The 27,429-nt window shown below is 45.3% G+C and overlaps 1 protein-coding gene across 2 annotated transcripts in view; it reads left to right on the top strand.

The window, feature by feature from the left end:
- The window catches only part of LOC128689253 (receptor-type tyrosine-protein phosphatase alpha-like), an 828,196-nt gene that overhangs the window by 299,556 nt on the left and 501,211 nt on the right, over positions 1–27,429 (top strand). For both annotated transcript variants that reach the window (XM_070086466.1, XM_070086465.1), the window contains exon 8: positions 19,947–20,069. In XM_070086466.1, coding sequence (XP_069942567.1) covers positions 19,947–20,069 — 123 coding nt within the window. The remainder of the gene's footprint in view (positions 1–19,946; positions 20,070–27,429) is intronic.

Raw genomic sequence — 27,429 nt, 5'->3', positions numbered from 1 at the left:
GTCTACAGTTATGGTACACAGGCAGTCTACAGTTATGGTACACAGGCAGTCTACAGTTATGGTACACAGGCAGTCTGCAGTTATGGTACACAGGCAGTCTACAGTTATGGTATACAGGCAGTCTACCCTTATGGTACACAGGCAGTCTGCAGTTATGGTACACAGGCAGTCTACAGTTATAGTACACAGGCAGTCTACAGTTATGGTACACAGGCAGTCTACAGTTATGGTACACAGTCTACAGTTATGGTACACAGGCAGTCTACAGTTATGGTACACAGGCAGTCTACAGTTATGGTACACAGGCAGTCTACAGTTATGGTACACGGGCAGTCTATAGTTATGGTACACGGGCAGTCTACAGTTATGGCACACAGGCAGTCTACAGTTATGGCACACAGGCAGTCTACAGTTATGGCACACAGGCAGTCTACAGTTATGGTACACAGGCAGTCTACAGTTATGGTACACAGGCAGTCTACAGTTATGGTACACAAACAGTCTATAGTTATGGTACACAGGCAGTCTACAGTTATGGTACACAGGCAGTCTACAGTTATGGTACACAGGCAGTCTACAGTTATGGTACACAGGCAGTCTACAGTTATGGTACACAGGCATTCTACAGTTATGGTACACAGGCAGTCTACAGTTATGGTACACAGGCAGTCTACAGTTATCGTGCACAGGCAGTCTACAGTTATGGTACACAGGCAGTCTACAGTTATGGTACACAGGCAGTCTACAGTTATGGTACACAGGCAGTCTACAGTTATGGTACACAGGCAGTGTACAGTTATGGTACACAGGCAGTCTACAGTTATGGTACACAGGCAGTCTACAGTAATGGTCCACAGGCAGTCTACAGCTACGGAACACAGGCAGTCTACAGTTATGGTACACAGGTAGTCTACAGTTATGGTACACAGGCAGCCTACAGTTATGGTACACAGGCAGTCTACACTTATGGTACACAAACAGACTATAGGTATGGTACACAGGCAGTCTACAGTTTTGGTACACAGGCAGTCTATAGTTATGGTACACAGGCAGTCTATACTTATGGTACACAAGCAGTCCACAGTTATGGTACACGGGCAGTCTATAGTTATGGTACACAGGCAGTCTACAGTTATGGCACACAGGCAGTCTACAGTTATGGCACACAGGCAGTCTACAGTTATGGTACACAGGCAGTCTACAGTTATGGTACGCAGGCAGTCTACGGTTATGGTTCACAGGCAGTCTACAGTTATGGTGCACAGGCAGTCTACAATTATGGTACTCAGGCAGTATACAGTTATGGTACACAGGCAGTCTACATTTATGGCACACAGGCAGTCTACAGTTATGGTACACAAACAGTTTATAGGTATGGTACACAGGCAGTCTACAGTTATGGTACACAGGCAGTCTACAGTTATGGTACACAGGCAGTCTACAGTTATGGTACACAGGCAGTCTACAGTTATGGGACACAGGCAGTCTACAGTTATGGTACACAGACAGTCTACAGTAATGGTACACATGCAGTCTACAGTTATGGTACACAGGCAGTCTACAGTTATGGGACACAGGCAGTCTACAGTTATGGTACACAGGCAGTCTACAGTTATGGGACACAGGCAGTCTACAGTTATGGTACACAGGCAGTCTACAGTTATGGTACACAGGCAGTCTACAGTTATGGGACACAGGCAGTCTACAGTTATGGTACACAGGCAGTCTACAGTTATGGTACACAGGCAGTCTACAGTAATGGTACACATGCAGTCTACAGTTATGGTACACAGGCAGTCTACAGTTATGGGACACAGGCAGTCTACAGTTATGGGACACAGACAGTCTACAGTTATGGTACGCAGGCAGTCTACAGTTATGGTACACAGGCATTCTACAGTTATGGTACACAGGCAGTCTACAGTTATGGTACACAGGCAGTCTACAGTTATGGTACACAGGCAGTCTACAGTTATGGTTCACAGTCAGTCTACAGTTATGGTACACAGGCAGTCTACAGTTATGGTACACAGGCAGTCTACAGTTATGGTACACAGGCAGTCTACAGTTATGGTACACAGGCAGTCTACAGTTATGGTACACAGGCAGTCTACAGTTATGGTACACAGGCAGTCTACAGTTATGGTTCACAGTCAGTCTACAGTTATGGTACACAGGCAGTCTACAGTTATGGTACACAGGCAGTCTACAGTTATGGTACACAGGCAGTCTACAGTTATGGTACACATTCTAGTAATTCCAAAATTTTTTTATTGTATTATTCAACTTTAGTGGATGCTATCTTTGTTGGTGCTATCTTTGTTGGTGCTATCTTTGTTGGTGCTATCTTTGTTGGTGCTATCTTTGTTGGTGCTGTCTTTGTTGGTTCTATCTTTGTTGGTGCTATCTTTGTTGGTGCTATCTTTGTTGGTGCTATCTTTGTTGGTGCTATCTTTGTTGGTGCTATCTTTGTTGGTGCAATCTTTGTTGGTGCTATCTTTGTTGGTGCTATCTTTGTTGGTGCAATCTTTGTTGGTGCAATCTTTGTTGGTGCAACCTTTGTTGGTGCTATCTTTGTTGGTGCTATCTTTGTTGGTGCTATCTTTGTTGGTGCTATCTTTGTTGGTGCTAACTTTGTTGGTGCTATCTTTGTTGGTGCTATCTTTGTTGGTGCTATCTTTGTTGGTGCTATCTTTGTTGGTGCTATCTTTGTTGGTGCTATCTTTGTTGGTGCAATCTTTGTTGGTGCAATCTTTGTTGGTGCAATCTTTGTTTGGGCAACCTTTGTTGGTGCTATCTTTGTTGGTGCTATCTTTGTTGGTGCTATCTTTGTTGGTGCTAACTTTGTTGGTGCTATCTTTGTTGGTGCTAACTTTGTTGGTGCTATCTTTGTTAGTGTTATCTTTGTTAGTGCTATCTTTGTTGGTGCTATCTTTGTTGGTGCTATCTTTGTTGGTGTCATCTTTGTTGGTGTTATCTTTGTTGGTGTCATCTTTGTTGGTTCTATCTTTGTTGGTTCTATCTTTGTTGGTGCTATCTTTGTTGGTGCTATCTTTGTTGGTGCTATCTTTGTTGGTGCTGTCTTTGTTGGTGCTGTCTTTGTTGGTGCTGTCTTTGTTGGTGCTATCTTTGTTGGTGCTATCTTTGTTGGTGCTATCTTTGTTGGTGCTATCTTTGTTGGTGCTATCTTTGTTGGTGCTGTGTTTGTTGGTGCTGTCTTTGTTGGTGCTGTCTTTGTTGGTGCTATCTCTGTTGGTGCTAACTTTGTTGGTGCTATCTTTGTTGGTGCTATCTTTGTTGGTGCTATCTTTGTTGGCGCTATCTTTGTTGGCGTTATCTTTGTTGGTGCTATCTTTGTTGGTGCTATCTTTGTTGGTGCTATCTTTGTTGGTGCTATCTTTGTTGGTGCTGTCTTTGTTGGTGCTGTCTTTGTTGGTGCTGTCTTTGTTGGTGCTGTCTTTGTTGGTGCTGTCTTTGTTGGTGCTGTCTTTGTTGGTGCTGTCTTTGTTGGTGCTGTCTTTGTTGGTGCTGTCTTTGTTCTTGCTGTCTTTGTTGGTGCTGTCTTTGTTGGTGCTGTCTTTGTTGGTGCTGTCTTTGTTGGTGCTGTCTTTGTTGGTGCTGTCTTTATGGTGCTGTCTTTGTTGGTGCTGTCTTTCTTGGCGCTATCTTTGATGGTGCTATCTTTGATGGTGCTATCTTTGATGGTGCTATCTTTGTTGGCGCTATCTTTGTTGGCGCTATCTTTGATGGTGCTATCTTTGATGGTGCTATCTTTGATGGTGCTATCTTTGATGGTGCTATCTTTGATGGTGCTATCTTTGTTGGTGCTATCTTTTTGGTGCTATCTTTGTTGGTGCTATCTTTGTTGGTGCTATCTTTGATGGTGCTATCATTGTTGGTGCTATCTTTGATGGTGCTATCTTTGATGGTGCTATCTTTGTTGGTGCTATCTTTGTTGGTGCTGTCTTTGTTGGTGCTGTCTTTGTTGGTGCTATCTTTGGTGGTGCTATCTTTGTGCTATCTTTCTTGGTGCTATCTTTGTTTGAGGTATCTTTGCTGGTGCTATCTTTTGTTGGTGCTATCTTTGTTGTTGTTACGTTTATCTGTGCTATCTTTGTTGGTGCTATCTTTGTTTGTTCTATCTTTGTTGGTGCTGTTTATGTTTGCGCTATCTTTGTTTATGCTATCTTTTTTGGTGCTAGCATTGTGGGTGCTATCTTTTTTGGGTGCTACATTCCGTGGGTGCTATCTTTATGGATGCTATCTTTATGGGTGGTCTCTTTGTAGGTGCTCACGTTGTTAGTGCTTTTGTGATTGTTATCTTTCTGTGCATTATCTGTTGTTTGTGCTTTCCAGAGTGCATGGCCAGAGCGCCAGGTGCTGTAGAGCGCCATGTTTGTGAGCGCTATGTCAGAGCGCCTATGCCCGAGAGTGCCAGTGTCAGGGAGCTATGCCTTTGTAGAGCGCCATGCCAGGAGCGCCATGCCCAGGCCCGAGGCTATGCGCCATGCCCTAGGCGGCCATGCCCAGGGGCGCATGCCCTAGGAGCGCTGCCCGGAGCGCGCTCCCAGGAGCGCCATGTCGTGGAGTGCCCCAGGAGCGCCATCATGAGCCCCCATGAGCGCCAAGTGCCCAGGAGCGCCATGCCCAGGAGCGCCCAGGAGCGGCTGCCCAGGCGCCATGGCCCAGGGCGCCATGTCCCAGGAGCGCCATGCCCAGGAGCGCCAATGGCTCCAGGAGCGCCAGCCCAGGAGCGCCATGCCCAGGAGCGCCATGCCCAGGAGCGCCATGCTCCCAGGAGCGCCATGGCCCAGGAGCGCCATGCTCCGAGCGCCATGCCCAGGAGCGCCATGCCCAGGAGCGCCAAGGCCCAGGAGCGCCAGGCAGGAGCGCTCCCAGCTCCCAGGAGCGCATGCTGCCCAGGAGCGCCATGCCCAGGAGCGCCATGCTCCCAGGAGCGCCATGGCCCAGGAGCAGCGAGTGCGCCATGCCCAGGAGCGCCATGTCCCAGCGGCCAGTCCCGCGCTGGCGCCCAGGAGCGCCATGGCCCAGGAGCGCCAAGCCATGCCCAGGAGGGGCGCCATGCCCAGGAGCGCCATGTCCCAGGAGCGCCATGCCCAGGAGCGCCATGGCCCAGGAGCGCCATGCCCAGGCCCAGAGCGCCATGGCCCCAGCGCCTTATGCCCAGGAGCTGCCATGCCCAGGCAGGCGCCATGCCCAGGAGCGCCAATGCCCAGGAGGCGCCATGCTCCCAGGAGCGCCGCTGCCATGGCCCAGGAGCGCCATGCCCCTGGGCGCCAGTCGGTGGAGCGCCAGGCTGCCCAGGGCGATGCCCAGGCGCGGCCCAGACGCAGCCCAGGGCGCTGGTTCCCAGGAGCGCCATGCCCAGGCGCTGTCCCAGGAGCGCCAGCCCAGGTGGGGCGCCCAGGCAGGGGCTGCTCCCAGGAGCGCCATGCCCAGGAGCGCCAAGGCCCAGGAGCGCCATGCCCAGGAGGCGCCATGGCCCAGGGCGCCATGCCCCCAGGAGCGCCATGCTCAGGGCGCCATGCTCCAGAGCGCCAGAGCGAGCATGGCCCAGGAGCGCCATGGCCCAGGCGCCATGCCCAGGAGCGCCATGCTGGCCCAGGAGCGCCAGCTCAGGCGCCATGGCCCAGGAGCGCCAGGCCCGTGGGCGCCTGCGCTCCCAGGCGCCATGTCTGGGCGATGCCCAGCGCTCCCAGGCGCCTGGCTCCCAGCGCCAGCAGCTGCCTGCCCAGGCGCCATGCCCGAGGAGCGCCATGGCTCCAGGGGCGCCATGGCCCAGGCGCCATGCTCCAGGCAGCCATGCCCAGGCGCCATGTCAGGCGCCTAATGCCCAGGCGGCCAGCGCCAGGCGCCATGCTCAGGAGCGCCATGGCCTTGAGGGCGCCATGCTGCCCAGGAGCGCAGCCCAGTGCGCGCCCAGGCGCCATGCCCAGGAAGCCAGCCTGGGCCATGGCTGAGGGGCGCCATGCCAGGGCGCTAGCTGGAGCGCCTACGGAGGCCCAGGCCCAGGCGCCATGCTCCAGGAGCGCCAGGCGGCTGCTGCCCAGGCGCCATGTCTTGCAGCCATCCCAGGCGCTGCGCCCAGGGCGCCATGCCCAGCGCCAGGTAGGCGCCAGGCCCAGGCGCCATGCTCCAGGCGCCATGCTCAGGCGCTGTCGCGCTGCCCAGGCGCCATGCCCAGGCGCCATGGCCCAGGAGCGCCATGCTCCAGGACGCCAGCCGGCCCGCGTAGGCGCCATGCTCAGGCGCCATGCGTTCAGGCGCCAGCTCCAGGGGCGCCCAGGCTGCCATGCTCCAGGAGCGCCATGCCCAGGCGCCAGGCCCTCCAGGCGCCATGCTCCCAGGTCGCAGCTGCGAGCGCCGTGCGCCGTCCCAGGCGCCGTGCCCAGGCGCCATGTCCCAGGCGCCAGCTCCATGGCGCCAGGTGCCCAGGCGCCGCCCAGGTCGCCCAGCCTGGGGCCGCCTGGCCCAGGCGCCAGCTCCTGGCGCATGCCAGCGTCCGGCCCAGGGGCGCCAATGGCTCTGGTGGGCGCCGCGTCATGAGGCGCCATGCTCCAGGCGCCAGGCTCGGAGGCCAGGCTCCAGGCGCCATGGCTCCCAGGGGCGCCATGTCCCAGGCGCCACCTGGCCCAGGGCGCCATGCCCTCGCGCCATGTCCAGGCGCCTGGCTCCCAGGGGCGCCATGCTCCCAGGCGCCTGGCCCGTTGGCGCCAGTGCCCTGGGCGCCGCCATGCTGCCATGCTGGCGCAGGCGCCACGCCCAGGCGGCGCCACGCAGGGCGCCATGGCTCCAGGCGCCATGGCCCAGGCGCCATGTCCAGATGCGTGTGTGTTATGTTTGTGGGTGCTATGTTTGTGGGTGCTATGTTTGTGGGTGCTATGTTTGTGAGTGCTATGTTTGTGGGTGCTATGTTTGTGGGTGCTATGTTTGTGGGTGCTATGTTTGTGGGTGCTATGTTTGTGGGTGCTATGTTTGTGAGTGCTATGTTTGTGGGTGCTATGTTTGTGGGTGCTATGTTTGTGGGTGCTATGTTTGTGGGTGCTATGTTTGTGAGTGCTATGTTTGTGAGTGCTATGTTTGTGGGTGTTATCTTTGTGGTTGTTATGTTTTTGGGTGTTATCTTTGTGGGTGTTATCTTTGTGGTTGTTATGTTTTTGGGTGTTATCTTTGTGGGTGTTATCTTTGTGTGTGTTATCTTTGTGGGTGTTATCTTTGTGGGTGTTATCTTTGTGGTTGTTATGTTTTTGGGTGTTATCTTTGTGGGTGTTATCTTTGTGGGTGTTATCTTTGTGGGTGTTATCTTTGTGGTTGTTATGTTTTTGGGTGTTATCTTTGTGGGTGTTATCTTTGTGGGTGTTATCTTTGTGGGTGTTATGTTTTTGGGTGTTATCTTTGTGGGTGTTATCTTTGTGGGTGTTATCTTTGTGGGTGTTATCTTTGTGGTTGTTATGTTTTTGGGTGTTATCTTTGTGGGTGTTATCTTTGTGGGTGTTATCTTTGTGGGTGTTATCTTTGTGGTTGTTATGTTTTTGGGTGTTATCTTTGTGGGTGTTATCTTTTTGGTTGTTATGTTTTTGGGTGTTATCTTTGTGGGTGTTATCTTTGTGGGTGTTATCTTTGTGGGTGTTATCTTTGTGGGTGTTATCTTTGTGGTTGTTATGTTTTTGGGTGTTATCTTTGTGGGTGTTATCTTTGTGGGTGTTATCTTTGTGGGTATTATCTTTGTGGGTGCTACCTTTGTGGGTGTTATCTTTGTGGGTGTTATCTTTGTGGGTGTTATCTTTGTGGGTGTTATCTTTGTGGGTGTTATCTTTGTGGGTGTTATCTTTGTGGGTGTTATCTTTGTGGGTGTTATCTTTGTGGGTGTTATCTTTGTGGGTGTTATCTTTGTGGGTGTTATCTTTGTGGGTGTTATCTTTGCAGTGCGAAACATCAGCCACAAAGTAATGAAGCTGTTCTACAGAATTTTCGAAAATTCATATATTGTGACTCTTATGGGAAATATAAATGTCAGGGAATTTTACCTGTGTAATAATGTTCACGTCAGTGAAACTTTGAACTATTCCACAGTGCTAGGAGAGGGTACGACAAACTCTGATTGTGTCGTGCAGTACATACTAACTGTTGTACGAAACTAAGACCTGTGTGATAAAGAAAGACTAAAAGACGAAAGACATAAAAGAAAAAAAATGCTAAAAAGAAAAAAGAAAAACCGGTAAACACTTGCAGGTTTTCCTTCAGGGATGTCTAACAGGTGCTCTTATACAGGAAATATGTGTAAAACATCTGACAAGTGCTCATACACATTCATACTAGATGTATTTTGAATAGTGCACGATATGATAAAGATATGATATTGCTTAACCGCAGTCCACTGTGACTCAGTACATGTGACTGGAATAACACAGCATATGTGACTGCAATAACACAGTACATGTGACTGCAATAACACAGTACATGTGACTGCAATAACACAGCATATGTGACTGCAATAACACAGTACATGTGACTGCAATAACACAGTACATGTGACTGCAATAACACAGTACATGTGACTGCAATAACACAGTACATGTGACTGCAATAACACAGTACATGTGACTGCAATAACACAGCATATGTGACTGCAATAACACAGTACATGTGACTGCAATAACACAGTACATGTGACTGCAATAACACAGTACATGTGACTGCAATAACACAGCATATGTGACTGCAATAACACAGTACATGTGACTGCAATAACACAGTACATGTGACTGCAATAACACAGTACATGTGACTGCAATAACACAGTACATGTGACTGCAATAACACAGTACATGTGACTGGAATAACACAGCATATGTGACTGCAATAACACAGTACATGTGACTGCAATAACACAGTACATGTGACTGCAATAACACAGTACATGTGACTGCAATAACACAGTACATGTGACTGCAATAACACAGCATATGTGACTGCAATAACACAGTACATGTGACTGCAATAACACAGCATATGTGACTGCAATAACACAGTACATGTGACTGCAATAACACAGTACATGTGACTGCAATAACACAGTACATGTGACTGGAATAACACAGCATATGTGACTGCAATAACACAGTACATGTGACTGCAATAACACAGTACATGTGACTGCAATAACACAGCATATGTGACTGCAATAACACAGTACATGTGACTGCAATAACACAGCATATGTGACTGCAATAACACAGTACATGTGACTGCAATAACACAGTACATGTGACTGCAATAACACAGTACATGTGACTGCAATAACACAGTACATGTGACTGCAATAACACAGTACATGTGACTGCAATAACACAGTACATGTGACTGCAATAACACAGTACATGTGACTGCAATAACACAGTACATGTGACTGGAATAACACAGCATATGTGACTGCAATAACACAGTACATGTGACTGCAATAACACAGTACATGTGACTGGAATAACACAGCATATGTGACTGCAATAACACAGTACATGTGACTGCAATAACACAGTACATGTGACTGCAATAACACAGCATATGTGACTGCAATAACACAGTACATGTGACTGCAATAACACAGTACATGTGACTGCAATAACACAGTACATGTGACTGGAATAACACAGCATATGTGACTGCAATAACACAGTACATGTGACTGCAATAACACAGTACATGTGACTGCAATAACACAGCATATGTGACTGCAATAACACAGTACATGTGACTGGAATAACACAGCATATGTGACTGCAATAACACAGTACATGTGACTGCAATAACACAGTACATGTGACTGCAATAACACAGTACATGTGACTGCAATAACACAGTACATGTGACTGCAATAACACAGTACATGTGACTGCAATAACACAGTACATGTGACTGCAATAACACAGTACATGTGACTGCAATAACACAGTACATGTGACTGCAATAACACAGCATATGTGACTGCAATAACACAGTACATGTGACTGCAATAACACAGTACATGTGACTGGAATAACACAGCATATGTGACTGCAATAACACAGTACATGTGACTGCAATAACACAGTACATGTGACTGCAATAACACAGTACATGTGACTGCAATAACACAGTACATGTGACTGCAATAACACAGCATATGTGACTGCAATAACACAGTACATGTGACTGCAATAACACAGTACATGTGACTGCAATAACACAGCATATGTGACTGCAATAACACAGTACATGTGACTGCAATAACACAGCATATGTGACTGCAATAACACAGTACATGTGACTGCAATAACACAGTACATGTGACTGCAATAACACAGTACATGTGACTGCAATAACACAGTACATGTGACTGCAATAACACAGTACATGTGACTGCAATAACACAGTACATGTGACTGCAATAACACAGCATATGTGACTGCAATAACACAGTACATGTGACTGCAATAACACAGCATATGTGACTGCAATAACACAGCATATGTGACTGCAATAACACAGTACATGTGACTTGAATAACAGTACATGTGATTGGAATAACACAGTACATGAGACTGCAATAACACAGTATATGTGACTGTAATAACACAGTACATGTGACTTGAATAACAGTACATGTGACTGCAATAACACAGTACATGTGACTGCAATAACACAGTACATGTGACTGCAATAACACAGCATATGTGACTGCAATAACACAGTACATGTGACTTGAATAACAGTACATGTGATTGGAATAACACAGTACATGAGACTGCAATAACACAGTATATGTGACTGTAATAAGAGTACATGTGATTGGAATAACACAGTACATGAGACTGCAATAACACAGTATATGTGACTGTAATAACAGTACATGTGACTGCAATAACACAGTACATGAGACTGCAATAACACAGTATATGTGACTGTAATAACAGTACATGTGACTGCAATAACACAGTACATGTGACTGCAATAACACAGTACATGTGACTGCAATAACACAGTACATGTGACTTGAATAACAGTACATGTGATTGGAATAACACAGTACATGAGACTGGAATAACACAGTACAAGTGGCTAGAAAAACAGTGCATGTGACTGGAACAACACAACATGTGACTGGAACAACACAACATGTGACTGGAACAACACAACATGTGACTGGAACACAACATGTGACTGGAACAACACAACATGTGACTGGAACAACACAACATGTGACTGGAACAACACAACATGTGACTGGAACAACACTATACGTGTGACTTGAATAACACAATACATGTGACTGGAATAGCACAGTAAATGGGACTGGAACAATACAGCACATGTGACTGGAATAACACAGTACATGTGGCTGAAATAACAGTACATGTGACTGCAATAACACACAGTACATGTGACTGGAATAACACAGCGTACATGTGATTGGAGTAATACAGTATATGTGACTGGAATAACACACAGTACATGTCATTGGAATAACACAGTACATGTGAGTGGAATAACACAGTACATGTGACTGGAATCACAGTACACGTGACTGGAAAAACAGACAGTACATGTGACTAGAACAACACAGTACATGTGACTGGAATAAGACAGTACATGTGACCGGAATAACAGGGTATATGTGACTGGAATAACACACAGTATATGTGACTGGAATAGCACAGTACATGTGACTGGAATAACACAGTCCATGTGACTGGAATAACACACAGTCCATGTGACTGGAATAACACACAGTACATGTGACTGGAATAACACACAGTACATGTGACTGGAATAACACACAGTACATGTGACTGGAATAACACACAGTAAATATGACTGGAATAATGCACAGTACATGTGACTGGAATAGCACAGTACATGTGACTGGAATGAAACATAGCACACGTGAAAGGAATAACACACAGTACATGTGACTGGAACAACACAGTACATGTGATTGGAATAACAGTACATGCAACTGGAATAACACATAGTACATGTGACTGGAATAACTCACTGTACATGTGATTGGAAAAACTCACTGTACATGTGACTGGAATAACACAGTACATATAGCTGGAATAACTCACTGTACATGTGACTGGAATAACACACAGTACATATGAGTGGAATAACTCACTGTACGTGTGACTGGAATAACACACAGTACATATGAGTGGAATAACTCACTGTACGTGTGACTGGAATAACACACAGTACATGTGAGTGGAATAACACAGTACATATGACTAGAATAGCACTCAGTACATGTGACTGGAATAACACTCAGTACATGTGGATGGAATAACAGTACATGTGAGTAGAATAACACACAGTACTTGTGACTGGAATAAAACAGTACATGTGACTATAATAACACAGTATATGTGACTGGAATGACAGTACATGTGACTAGAATAACACACAGTACATGTGACTGGAATAACACGCAGTACATGTGTTTGGAATAACAGAGAACATGTGACTGGAATAACAGAATACATGTATAGAGGAATTCCGAGTTTATAAGTTTAAGGAAGACTATAAAATAAGGTAAAAGGGGACAGATAACAAGGAAACGTTGAATAAAATCAAAGTCAGGAAGACAGAGACTAGAGGGGGTATTAAGTAAATGTTGACAGTTAGTTTTCTTGATGCTTTTAAAGGTTGGAGACGAAAGAAGTGTAGATACACGAATCAGAGAGTAAACATTCACCCTTTCCCATGTAATCCTCGTGATCATAGACAACCACCAAATTGACTTTGTTAGGAGGAAGGAAAACAATATTGTGTTATATTTAAGAGACGAAAGGGCAAGTTGATACGAAAACAGGCAATTACAAGCAAGAATGAGAGCAACACGGATAGTGAATAAGTCTGGAAAATTTAGAGAGTGAAAGAGAAACTGGGATCCCCTGCCACCTTCTCTTATGTATTCTGGTTCCCTTCCCTTCACACTTCTCGGTGTTACTAGTTAATGGCCAAAGTTTGAGCGATACGTCGTCGTAAGATTCAGTGTCCTATGTGAGGGTTATTCATGTTTACCATGTTATGCAGTCGGGAAATTCACACTCACAGGAGGATTAATCACCCTCTGGCGTCTGTGGATAAATGCAACACTGAGGATAGTGATGAATAATGAGGACATGGAGTTATACTGGTTTAGTACTCGTGTGGGTGACAGTCACACTGACAACCTTCCTAATTCTGACCCTAACGCTGTTCCCCTACCTTCCACTTCTGCCTTCCACCTCTGCCTTCCACCTCTACCTTCCACTTCTGCCTTCCACTTCTGCCTTCCACTTCTGCCTTCCACCTCTGCCTTCCACCTCTGCCTTCCACTTCTGCCTTCCACCTCTACCTTCCACTTCTGCCTTCCACCTCTACCTTCCACTTCTGCCTTCCACCTCTACCTTCCACTTCTGCCTTCCACCTCTGCCTTCCACCTCTGCCTTCCACCTCTGCCTTCCACCTCTGCCTTCCACCTCTGCCTTCCACCTCTGCCTTCCACCTCTGCCTTCCACTTCTGCCTTCCACTTCTGCCTTCCACCTCTGCCTTCCACCTCTGCCTTCCACCTCTGCCTTCCACCTCTGCCTTCCACTTCTGCCTTCCACTTCTGCCTTCCACCTCTGCCTTCCACCTCTACCTTCCACTTCTGCCTTCCACCTCTACCTTCCACTTCTGCCTTCCACCTCTACCTTCCACTTCTGCCTTCCACCTCTGCCTTCCACCTCTGCCTTCCACCTCTGCCTTCCACCTCTGCCTTCCACCTCTGCCTTCCACCTCTGCCTTCCACCTCTGCCTTCCACCTCTGCCTTCCACTTCTGCCTTCCACTTCTGCCTTCCACTTCTGCCTTCCACTTCTGCCTTCCACCTCTGCCTTCCACTTCTGCCTTCCACCTCTGCCTTCCACCTCTGCCTTCCACCTCTGCCTTCCACCTCTGCCTTCCACCTCTGCCTTCCGTCTCTGCCTTCCACCTCTGCCTTCCACCTCTGCCTTCCGTCTCTGCCTTCTACCTCTGCCTTCCACCTCTGCTTTCCACCTCTGCCTTCCACCTCTGCCTTCCACTTCTGCCTTCCACCTCTGCCTTCCGTCTCTGTCTTCCACCTCTGCCTTCCACCTCTGCCTTCCACCTCTGCCTTCCACATCTGCCTTCCACCTCTGCCTTCCATCTTTGCCTTCCACCTCTGCCTTCCACTTCTGCCTTCCACCTCTGCCTTCTGTGTTGATGAGTGATGAGGACGTCTGTGTTGATGAGTGATGAGGATGTCTGTGTTGATGAGTGATGAGGACGTCCGTGTTGATGAGTGATGAGGAGGTCGGTGTTGATGAGTGATGAGGAGGTCGGTGTTGATGAGTGATGAGGACGTCTGTGTTGATGAGTGATGAGGACGTCTGTGTTGATGAGTGATGAGGACGTCGGTGTTGATGAGTGATGAGGACGTCCGTGTTGATGAGTGATGAGGAGGTCGGTGTTGATGAGTGATGAGGAGGTCGGTGTTGATGAGTGATGAGGACGTCCGTGTTGATGAGTGATGAGGAGGTCGGTGTTGATGAGTGATGAGGAGGTCGGTGTTGATGAGTGATGAGGACGTCTGTGTTGATGAGTGATGAGGATGTCTGTGTTGATGAGTGATGAGGACGTCCGTGTTGATGAGTGATGAGGAGGTCGGTGTTGATGAGTGATGAGGAGGTCGGTGTTGATGAGTGATGAGGACGTCCGTGTTGATGAGTGATGAGGAGGTCGGTGTTGATGAGTGATGAGGAGGTCGGTGTTGATGAGTGATGAGGACGTCTGTGTTGATGAGTGATGAGGACGTCTGTGTTGATGAGTGATGAGGACGTCCGTGTTGATGAGAGATGAGGACGTCCGTGTTGATGAGTGATGAGGAGGTCGGTGTTGATGAGTGATGAGGACGTCGGTGTTGATGAGTGATGAGGACGTCTGTGTTGATGAGTGATGAGGACGTCGGTGTTGATGAGTGATGAGGACGTCTGTGTTGATGAGTGATGAGGACGTCTGTGTTGATGAGTGATGAGGACGTCCGTGTTGATGAGTGATGAGGACGTCCGTGTTGATGAGTGATAAGGACGTCCGTGTTGATGAGTGATGAGGAGGTCCGTGTTGATGAGTGATGAGGACGTCAGTGTTGATGAGTGATGAGGACGTCCGTGTTGATGAGTGATGAGGACGTCCGTGTTGATGAGTGATGAGGACGTCGGTGTTGATGAGTGATGCGGACGTCTGTGTTGATGAGTGATGCGGACGTCGGTGTTGATGAGTGATGAGGACGTCCGTGTTGATGAGTGATGAGGACGTCCGTGTTGATGAGTGATGAGGACGTCCGTGTTGATGAGTGATGAGGACGTCCGTGTTGATGAGTGATGAGGACGTCCGTGTTGATGAGTGATGAGGACGTCCGTGTTGATGAGTGATGACGTCCGTGTTGATGAGTGATGAGGACGTCGGTGTTGATGAGTGATGAGGTCGTCGGTGTTGATGAGTGATGAGGACGTCGGTGTTGATGAGTGATGAGGACGTCCGTGATGATGAGTGATGAGGACGTCCGTGTTGAGTGATGAGGACGTCCGTGTTGATGAGTGATGAGGACGTCCGTGTTGATGAGTGATGAGGACGTCGGTGTTGATGAGTGATGACGTCCGTGTTGATGAGTGATGAGGACGTCCGTGTTGATGAGTGATGAGGACGTCGGTGTTGATGAGTGATGAGGACGTCGGTGTTGATGAGTGATGAGGACGTCCGTGTTGATGAGTGATGAGGACGTCCGTGTTGAGTGATGACGTCCGTGTTGATGAGTGATGAGGACGTCCGTGTTGATGAGTGATGAGGACGTCCGTGTTGATGAGTGATGACGTCCGTGTTGATGAGTGATGAGGACGTCCGTGTTGATGAGTGATGAGGACGTCCGTGTTGATGAGTGATGACGTCCGTGTTGATGAGTGATGAGGACGTCCGTGTTGATGAGTGATGAGGACGTCCGTGTTGATGAGTGATGAGGACGTCCGTGTTGATGAGTGATGAGGACGTCCGTGTTGATGAGTGATGAGGACGTCCGTGTTGATGAGTGATGAGGACGTCCGTGTTGATGAGTGATGACGACGTCCGTGTTGATGAGTGATGAGGACGTCCGTGTTGATGAGTGATGAGGACGTCCGTGTTGATGAGTGATGAGGACGTCCGTGTTGATGAGTGATGAGGACGTCCGTGTTGATGAGTGATGACGTCAGTGTTGATGAGTGATGAGGTCGTCCGTGTTGATGAGTGATGAGGACGTCCGTGTTGATGAGTGATGAGGACGTCCGAGTTGATGAGTGATGAGGTTGTCAGTGTTGATGAGTGATGAGGATGTCCGTGTTGATGAGTGATGAGGTCGTCCGTGTTGATGAGTGATGAGGACGTCCGTGTTGATGAGTGATGAGGTTGTCCGTGTTGATGAGTGATGAGGACGTCTGTGTTGATGAGTGATGAGGTCGTCCATGTTGATGAGTGGTGAGGACGTCCGTATTGATGAGTGATAAGGTTGTCCGTGTTGATGAGTGATGAGGTCGTCCGTGTTGATGAGTGATGAGGACGTCCGTGTTGATGAGTGATGAGGACGTCCGTGTTGATGAGTGATGAGGACGTCCGTGTTGATGAGTGATGAGGTTGTCCGTGTTGATGAGTGATGAGGACGTCCGCGTTGATGAGTGATGAGGACGTCCGTGTTGATGAGTGATGACGTCGGTGTTGATGAGTGATGAGGACGTCGGTGTTGATGAGTGATGAGGACGTCGGTGTTGATGAGTGATGAGGACGTCCGTGTTGATGAGTGATGAGGACGTCTGTGTTGATGAGTGATGAGGACGTCTATGTTGATGAGTGATGAGGACGTCCTTGTTGATGAGTGATGAGGACGTCCGTGTTGATGAGTGATGAGGACGACCGTGTAGATGAGTGATGAGGACGCCCGTGTAGATGACTGATGAGGACGCCCGTGTAGATGAGTGATGAGGACGCCCGTGTAGATGACTGATGAGGACGCCCGTGTAGATGAGTGATGAGGACGCCCGTGTAGATGACTGATGAGGACGCCCGTGTAGATGAGTGATGAGGTCGTCCGTGTAGATGAGTGATGAGGACGCCCGTGTAGATGAGTGATGAGGACGTCCGTGTAGATGAGTGATGAGGTCGTCCGTGTTGATGAGATGAGTGATGATTCAAGCAAAAGTGGTACTCAATATTCCCAGTGTAATATATGCTACAGTGTACCACCTCGGGAAGTATATATTATATATTTTACCCAGTGGAAAGTACCATACACTTCACAGTGATAGTTATGATTCCAGTGGTCGTGATGGCTGATGCCTGAATACCTTCCATCCCCCCCCCAATATGCACTGTATAATCCTACGGGTTTAGCGCTCCCCCATAATTACAATAATGTTAGGTTTCCTGAGCACATGGTTCGTGTTGTTGTTATTGTTTGTTATGTGTCCCAGTTTGTTTTTTGTACTGAATAAAGAGTAATATTATTTTATATTCAATAACTAAAGAATGTTTTTTCTTTTTTCTTTTTTTCAAAATATCCCAGACAATATATTTTTTAAGAAGGTTGATGTGCAAGAAAGGTATAAAATACCGACAATATGAAAGTTAAGACACATGTGTAACATCTGGATATCTTTATTGTAGACGTTTCGCCATCGTGGTGGAGGAGAGTCCACCACGATGCTGTGAACACTAACTCCAAGGCTGAGGGACTGATTACCTCATCTTTTTTATATAGTTCTACTGTCTTCCTATTATGTCCTAGAATCTGTATTGATAAAGCCACTGGATGGCGAAACGTCTACAATAAAGATATCCAGATGTTGCACATGTGTCTTAACTTTCAAGAAGGTTGATGCCCCAGAAGGTGACTCTGAGATGTACAGTTGAATTTTTATTGAATATGTTAAAAAACTTGGCATAGTTGGAATCACATCTTACTGGATAATTCTGTTTTGTGATTGGCTGGAATTTTTTATCATTATGGACTTTGTTAAGAGAAAGTTTAGCTATCAATCTGCCAAATTTATTATATAAATTATTTCTATTGTAATATCTAGAGAACTCACGTTCTGATCGGCTTCAAACCCTTCTCTAAATTAACCATAAATATTTCTGCATTGGTTTTATGATGTTTTGGCTGCCAGTTTCTCATCTGGAGCTGTTGACTGAAACGTAAGTATGAGAACAATTGCCCCTGAGGAACCTATGGCAATATATATTTAGTAATTGAATACTGAACAGTGTCTTATACCGTTTTGGGGCTCGATGGCCCACCCATTACGGGTTAATATGGTAAAGAAGTAATGATCTAGCTATCCGCTGTGCACCTGACTGAAATTAGTGACATCCCTTAATGGACTAACACGGGTATTGTAGTGAACTTGTGAGTTCCCTGACTTGTAGCAGCAATGCAACCCATTATCCTCTGTTTTGATTGAAGAGTCCGTGTTCTATGGTGCACTGTTTGTTTGACGAATGTTTGCAGCACTGTACACCACACTGTCTTCACTGTTCACAGTAAAGTCACTAAAACAAGCTGCGTACACTTCTTTATAATATTTCTACTGTTATTATGGAGACTGAGAGGTCGAAAATGCACTGTTATAATTCTTTGTTATGGTCAATGCACGTGTAACATGCTCCTCGGACCTGGTCTTATTGCAATCTGCCCTCTCCTGCCCTTAGGGACGCCCAGCGGTCCTAGTTACAAAGGATATGCTGATTCAAGCTTTCTACTCTTCCTTGCCAAACTGCCATAGGAAGCAATGCAGGATGCTTGATTTCTTGAGAATGAATAAGCACAGGCAAGAAGGCTGGTGCTTATATACTGGCATCAGGTGGTCAGGGACGGATAGCAGACGAAGATATTGTAACTGATAGGTAGGATTCCCCAGTGGAAGTAGTTTATACCCGAGGGACGAGCTAGCGGTAGTGAAGAAGGTTGTGGAGATGTCTTCTGAACCAAGATTTCATGATGTTGCAGTGAAAATTAAGCACATGTACAACATCTGGTTACACATGTGCTCTAATTTTCTTGTTGGTTTTGTATGCCATTCTTGTGCAACTCGTCAGACACAGCAACATCATGGAATTTTGGTTCAGAGGACATCTCCACAACCTTCTTCACTACCGCTACCTCGTCCCTCGGGTATGTCCTACTTCCAATGGGGAATCCCGTCTTCCAGTGACAATGTCTTTGTCTGCTTACCACCTGACGCCAGTATATAAGCGCCAGCCTTCTTGCCTGTGTTCCAGATTCTTCACGAATACGGTGCTCTTCACACTAACTCTAAGGCTGAGGGACTGATTACCTCAGCTTTTGTAAATAGTTCTATTGTCCTCCAATTATGATAAAGTCACTGGAAGGCGAAATGTCTACAACAAAGATACCCAGATGTTGCACATGTATCTAATTTTATTGAAGATGTTACATAAACAAATACACTCTGGTTATTATATATCCTCATAAAGTGGATATATAATAACCAATACTGTCGATTGTGATAAGAATATATATATTAACCACCAGCAGTATATATATAGTTATAAGAAGATGCAAGAGAATTGATAAGCAAGGTTTTTTAATGTCATCAACAAATAGAACAAGAGGACGTAGGTATGAGTGAGGACAATGAAGTGCTGAGCAAATAACGGAAAATTCTTCACAAACAGTGATAGAAGGACTGATGGGTTATAGTGGACTTGTAAGTGTTACAAAATTCATAACTGCTTGTATCAACTCCTATTTCGTAGTTTAAAAATTTAAGTAATGCAAAATAAAACATGTAGCTATAGCGTAATAGGTATCGAAAATTCTGTTGTTTAAATGTTATACATACATGTTTTAATTCCAGCAATACGTGTTATAAATTCACAAAAACTCGTTTTGACGACCTCTGGCAAAAATCTCCATGCGCTCCGCTGTCTGGGTCGAACTTCCGCCACGGATGTCTTGGCTTCTATCTCGTACCCTACAGGTAAGTACAGCCCAAGATACTTGTTTTAGGATTGCATTATCCATACTCAAAATGTACCTTTTTTCAATTGATCTCACAGTTGTCACCTCTCTCTCTCTCTCTCTCTCTCTCTCTCTCTCTCTCTCTCTCTCTCTCTCTCTCTCTCTCTCTCTCTCTCTCTCTCTCTCTCTCTCTCTCTCTCTCTCTCTCCCTCTCTCTCTCTGCTCTTAACACTACAAACTCTGCACTTTTTATCTCTAATTAGTAATCCTCGAAGCGAAACCTTTAAGAGGTCTGCTGAATTTTTGTTTCCTCAAACTTTTCAAATTTATTTTGTTCGTAATGGGAAGACCTCATCAAATGGGCTTTAAATTTTCAACGCTAGTGCACAAACATCGGAGCCATATTTTGGGAAAAACTGGCATTTGCTGGAACCTTATGATCAAAGTTATTGAACTTATTTCAGCATCCTGGAAAGGTTCACATAACTTCTAAAAGTCTCTGATGTCAAGCTTTAACCTTTCCGAAAATGTATCTAATTATATGACGATGGTGAAGACCAAAATTCAAGTGTATAGTTCCAGATCTATGTATTACATGCCTTAAAAAACAGTGTTCAGTATATTTATTTCCATTAAATCAACTTAAATAACCATCAGTTTGCTTCAGTATTTAACAAGTGATGCATCTTAGGGCCATTATATTACCCATTAAGTTTTGTTTGATCGCCTGTAAATTTCTCGCCTGTAAATTTGTCTCTCATGCTCAGGTACGCCGAACTTACCGGTTCAGTGTACTTATATCAGTATACATATCAATATTATACAAATATGACAAACCAAGCGACACGGGCTGCAGAACAACCACGGCGGAGTAGAAGTATCATTCTACTCCCTTCGTGGTTGTTTTGTGCATATCAGTATATTGATTATTTGAAGCTAAGCCACTGATGGTCTGGATGTTATTGGAGTTACTCCAGGATGCTGGATTGTGTTTAAAAAGTTTAGTGGCCCGGTGGCCTGGTGGCTAAAACTCCCGCTTCACACACGGAGGGCCCGGGTTCGATTCCCGGCGGGTGGAAATTCCGACACGTTTCCTTACACCTATTGTCCTGTTCACCTAGCAGCAAATAGGTACCTGGGTGTTAGTCGACTGGTGTGGGTGGCATCCTGGGGGACAAGATTAAGGACCACAATGGAAATAAGTTAGACAGTCCTCGATGACGCACTGACTTTCTTGGGTTATCCTGGGTGGCTAACCCTCCGGGGTTAAAAATCCGAACGAAATCTAATCTAATCTAATCTAAGAACTTGATCCCAGTGATGACTGACTACACATGTGTTGACATTTTGAAGTTGATTCCATAAGGCTCGGAGCTATGAATAAAATAAAAACAAAAAGTTAGAGAGCGTCAAAATTTGGAAAAAAAAAAGTTGGGCTGCCTCCTAAAGATCCTCCCATCAAGGATACCTCATTAATATATAAAACAGATGATATGCTAACGTATTTTTTTTTAGTTATTAACAAATATAGCTGTAGCATAATAATATTGAATATTAAGCAAAAATTAATGTATACGATAGCAGATATCTTATAAATTAACTTTACAAAGGCATGACAAACTCCCCCTCCCCCCATTGCTCTGAGACATGCAGAGTGAAGTATTCACTTCTTAAATACCTACCAGCATATAATACACCAGGCTTCTTACATGTGCCAGGCACACAGGAATTCATGTAATATTTTAACTTTTTATTTATTATCACTGATGCTTTCGTTTGTAGTATCCGGTGCGCTACTTATAATGTCTCTGTCCAGTCCTGCACAGGTTTAATATAATTCCTCCTGAGCTTGTTCCATAGCGAGAATCCATTAAGGTCCAGAACAGTGGTGAAGATTGCAAATTGCACAAGCAGCTGAAAACCATGGTGACTGAATGACTGAAAACAGACAACACCAAACAAAAGTACAGAAGTTTGTACTGTGGTGGTGGAATGTACAGAGGTAAAATGCAGAGAGAGAGAGAGAGAGAGAGAGAGAGAGAGAGAGAGAGAGAGAGAGAGAGTGTGTGTGTGTTGTGGTGTGTATAGCCAGGAAACAACAAAGTCTAAGGCAGTGCCTGGTACACCTTACTCGCATTATTTGCTCGAAGATGCAATTCATTTAACCCCTTAACTGTCCAAGCATAGATCTACGTTCTTACTGCTAGCACTCTGAATGTAGATCTATGTTCTTACTGCTAGCACTCTGAATGTAGATCTACGTTCTTACTGCTAGCACTCTGAATGTAGATCTACGTTCTTACTGCTAGCACTCTGAATGTAGATCTATGTTCTTACTGCTAGCACTCTGAATGTAGATCTACGTTCTTACTGCTAGCACTCTGAATGTAGATCTAAGTTCTTACTGCTAGCACTCTGAATGTAGATCTACATTTTATTTTTCCTGCCTTCAAATTTGGCGCGATAGGCTGAGCGGCCTAGACATGAGAGAATGGGTGTGCGCACTCAGTGTACACTGTATGAAAAAAATTCGGGGACAGCATGGTACCACATGGGAGCACCAGTTAGTTTCATCACCATCCTGGGTCAACACCATGGCAAACCCTCGTGATTCACTCAAGCCTCGGCGAATTAACACTCTTTTATACGAGGAAAGTGATATGGAACGTCACTTTAGTGGATTTGAGACCGATGTGCATCAAGGAATTAGTGAAAATATTGACGATAACCCAGATGACCCTCAGCCCATCACCACTGGGATGGCCAGTGGGGCCACGCAAGACCTTTAGCCAAGCACTTCTGATGTGGTCAGTGTGGCCATCCTAGAGCCCCAGCCAAGCACCTTTCGGGCCGCCAGTGTTACAACTCAGAGGCTACAACGCAAGAGAAAATTATCATATTCTGTGATTTTTGGTGAAGACGAGAGTGAAAGTGATATAAGTGATGACGAGACTGATTTTATGCCAATAGATGAATCGTCAAGTGATAGTGATTTACATTATTCCCCAGTGAAGCGTGCTTTTAGGCGTCGTTGCCTTTGCTCAGGTAGTGTGCCATATGCAGTGCCCAAGGGTCGTGGGAGGTCACGATCGAAATCCCCAGCAACTGATAGTGATAGTGATCATGAAGGCGAATACACAAGGTATTTATTCCTTGGCACTGTCATGCTTATGCCTCATACGTACAAGCACAACATAGCACATTACTGGTCCACAGGCTTCTACCTCAGTACTCCTGTCTTCCTTGACCTCCTTCCCTGGAACAGATTCACTCTGTTGCTACGAATGTTGCACTTCTCAGACAGGAATAGGCCCAACCGAAATGACCTGTTATACAAAATCCAGGAAATGTTTATGTATCTGAAGTAGAAATTAAGCGCCTATTTTTATCCCTTCAAGGACATTGTTGTCGAAGAGTCCTTGATTCTGTTCAAAGGACACCTATCATTCAAGCAGTATATACCGAGCAAACGTAATCGCTTTGGTATAAAACTGTTTATTATGTGTGACTGTGAGAGTGGCATGGTCATTGTCTACACCGGAAGAAACACACTCTGTGATAACAGACGGATGCTGGGCATTTCCGGTGATGTTGTTCGCAAGATGATGGAACCATACCATGGCAAGGGCCATACATTGTACACAGACAGCTGGTATACAAGCTCTATGCTCGCTGATATGTGTAACAGTGAGAACAAATAGAAAACATATGCCAAGGTTCAATGGAGGCAGTGGTGAAGGTGTAGTGCAAGCGTTTCATGCCGATGACATCATGGCATTGACGTAGCATGACAAACGGGATGTGACATTGCTGTCAACCATCCACAGAAATGAGAGATGGTACAAACAAAGTGAACAGGGAGACCAATGAACGCATTGTAAAGAAAGTTGCTGTCAACTATACAAACAACGAATAACATGCGACTAGCTGACAAGTGTGACATGATGACAGGGTTCGTTGACTGTGTGCTTAGGAGTCGTAAGTGATATATGAAAGTGTTTTTCCACCTTGTAGACATTGCAATGCTCAATACCTTCAATATGTATGAAATAAAGACTGGAAAACGAATTCGTTATGCAGAATTCAGCCTAAATGTTATTAAGAAGATAGCAAGAAAGTATGGTACCATGTATAGTACCTGCCTCTCAACAGTGACCTGACACACCACAACCTGTCCCCCAACCATACCAGAGGGGAAAGTGCCAGACTGAATCCTCGCTAACTGTCACTACCTGGTACCAATACAACCTACCACAAAAAAGAAGTATTCTCAGAAAAAGTGTGTTGTTTGTGCTACCACTAGACGGCGACCCCAACAGCGGAAGGACACACGATTCCTGTGTCAGCAATGTGAGGTGACACTCTGTATGAATCCATGTTTCATGGAGTATCATGCAATCCTGGAGTACTAGAAACATAACTGGGACATGTAAACACTTGTATATAGTTGTAGATAATAGTATGTGATTCAACCTGGTGTACAATATCACCCATAAGTGTGTACAAGTGTGTCTGTGATAATATGATCAATAATTCTGTACATAATATTTGTGTCTAAACAACAATTGGCTATCAAATCAAAAACCTGTTATAAAATATTATTATCATATCATAAAAAATGTAAAAATGAAAAAAAGAAAAAAAAAAGATAAATATGTAGGATTTCTGTGAGCGGCAGCACCTCATGTTGCCGTCAAGTGAGCGACAATCGCCGGCTTTGCGGCCTTATATCTCCGTAAGTACTGACTCAAAAAAAAATTTTCTTATATTACTTTGTGTAAAAAAAATGTCCTCTTCAAAAAAAAAAAAAGATATTTTTATTTTCAAAATATTCGGAGCACTGGGCGAGAGAAGGTAGATCTATGTTTGGACAGTTATTGGGTTAAAGAATTAGACACATAAGTAACATCTGGGTATAGAAAAAGAATCAGACACATGCAACATCATCTTCTTTTAACAAACCTGTCATATCCCACTGAGGCAGGGTGACCCAAAAAGAAAAATGAAAGTTTCACTTTTTAAATTTAGAAATATATACAGGAGAAGGGGTTACTAGCCCCTTGCTTCCGGCATTTTAGTCGCCTCTTACAACACGCATGGCTTACGGAGGAAGAATTCTGTTCCACTTCCCCATGGAGATAAGAGAAAATAAACAAGAACAAGAAGTAGTGAGAAAATAGAAGAAACCTCAGAGAGGTGTGTATATATATGTTTGAACATACAAATGTAGTGTGACCTAAGTGTAAGTAGAAGTAGCAAGACGTACCTGAAATCTTGCATGTTTATGAAACTGAAAAGTCACCAGCAATCCTACCATCATGTAAAAACAATTAAAGGTTTCCATTTCACACTCACCTTGTAAGGGATATGGAGCATGTAGAGACAAGCAAGTTAAAGGACTGTAGAAAGGTACTTAGCTTGAATGATGGATCAGCATCTCGCAGCTGCCTCCAGTCATTTACCAGGAGCTGTCGATGTTTCCACCCATGGGCTGTGGGAAATCAAGTAATCTTGAGTATATAATTGCCCCAAAGGAACATATGATTCTACATTTCACTTTTATAATGCTGATTAGATTACTTATTTGTTGTGGCTCAATATCCCACAAATAACTAGGTATTTTGGTAAATCCTGACATGCTCTGCCCTAGCTGTCTGCTACACAGCCAACCTAACTAGGTGCATAACTGACTAGACTTACCTGGGTATATGTATCGGACCCACATGGTTTTCCCTGGCATGTGGTAGGGAATTACCCCAATATCCGTTGTCTTGATTGAAGAATTAATGTTGAGAAATGGGATTACCAACTAAGATATAATTTATAATTTTAAATATAGGGAACACATAGCTGATAAAAGACAACAAATCATCTACACAGCCGCCCCTGCAGACAAGGTCTTGAATTGTTGTCATGATCATTCCTCAATGGGCTGAAATGAGTTATAATTTGTAAACAATAAATTACCCCTAGGGGGTGTTATGTCAGCATATTTCATTCACTGATGGCTGACAAACTTACTTGTGTGGACTCAAAAGTCCACAACTAACTGCCGACTATAGGTTGATTACAAACTCCTTGCGACTCAAGAACTGCGCAGTCCCCCGTACTACAAGAAATTCGTAACCTACCTTGCTCTTGTAGCGTGAGCTATGGTGTTCTTCACACCTTCGACAGGTAGCGGTGATTTGATAGAAGCTGAAGTGTCCTTGTATGTCCACGTCTTCCATAGTCTAGGAATATGCACATTGGTACACTATGTTCCACAAGATTTGTCTTTATTGTTCACAATCTTATCACTAAAGAAGCTGATTACACTTCTCTTAAGTGTTTATTGTGTTTTATGAGATACTTTGTTCACACTAACGCACAGATCAGTGTTCTTTGTTGGTTATCCTGGCGTCAGTGTCACTCTCAGTAGAGTCAAAAGTAATCTGAAGACGCCACAGCACCCCACGCCGTCACTCCCCTAGCACAAAGGAAAAGCTGACCAAGTACTTTTACTTTCTTGCCACTTCCTCCTTGAAGCAAAGCAGAATGTTTGATTCTTGCTGTCTTAAGCATAGACAACAATATACACTATCTTTACCATGATAATAAAGTGGGAGCAGGATTTTCCTTAATTGTCCTGCTAAAGTAAGAGATGGACTGTCTCTTATTAAACTACACTTTGCAACACAGGACCGCAAGGAGCGTCGAGCCACGTCGCATACTGGAGAAAATTTCTCCACACTGGGGGGCGGCGGAAGTTTGCTGCAGGTGAACTATTCATCACTTAACATTAATTAGATTTTCTCACTCGCCACCACTGCTGCTTGCCTCTTCTGAACAGCTTTAGTCGGTGTGGTTTCTGGAGAATCACTAATTTTGTTTTCAACACTGTGTAATTCTAATGGCACTAGTTCATTTATTGTCCGCTTATTCACTACACCTTTGCTTAAAACATCAACTGTCCTGATGATTCCATTTGCATCAGGATATATGGTCACAATTTTTCCAAGTGGCCATTGGGACCTCGGACCATTATTGTCAATAAGAACATAAGAACATAAGAAAGGAGGAACACTGCAGGAGGCCTGCTGGCCCATACTAGTCAGGTCCTTTACAATTCATCCCACTAACAAAACATTTGCCCAACCCAATTTTCAATGCCACCCAAGAAATAAGCTCTGATGTGAAAGTCCCACTCAAATCCAACCCCTCCCACTCATGTACTTATCCAACCTAGATTTGAAACTACCCAAAGTCCCAGCCTCAATAACCCAACTAGGTAGACTGTTCCACTCATCAACTACCCTATTTCCAAACCAATACTTTCCTATGTCCTTTCTAAATCTAAACTTGTCTAATTTAAATCCATTACTGCGGGTTCTCTCTTG

The sequence above is a fragment of the Cherax quadricarinatus genome, chromosome 18, assembly GCF_038502225.1.
Source record: "Cherax quadricarinatus isolate ZL_2023a chromosome 18, ASM3850222v1, whole genome shotgun sequence".
In the NCBI taxonomy this organism is placed as follows: Eukaryota; Metazoa; Arthropoda; class Malacostraca; order Decapoda; family Parastacidae; genus Cherax; species Cherax quadricarinatus.
This window is presented reverse-complemented; position numbering and strand designations above follow the sequence as displayed.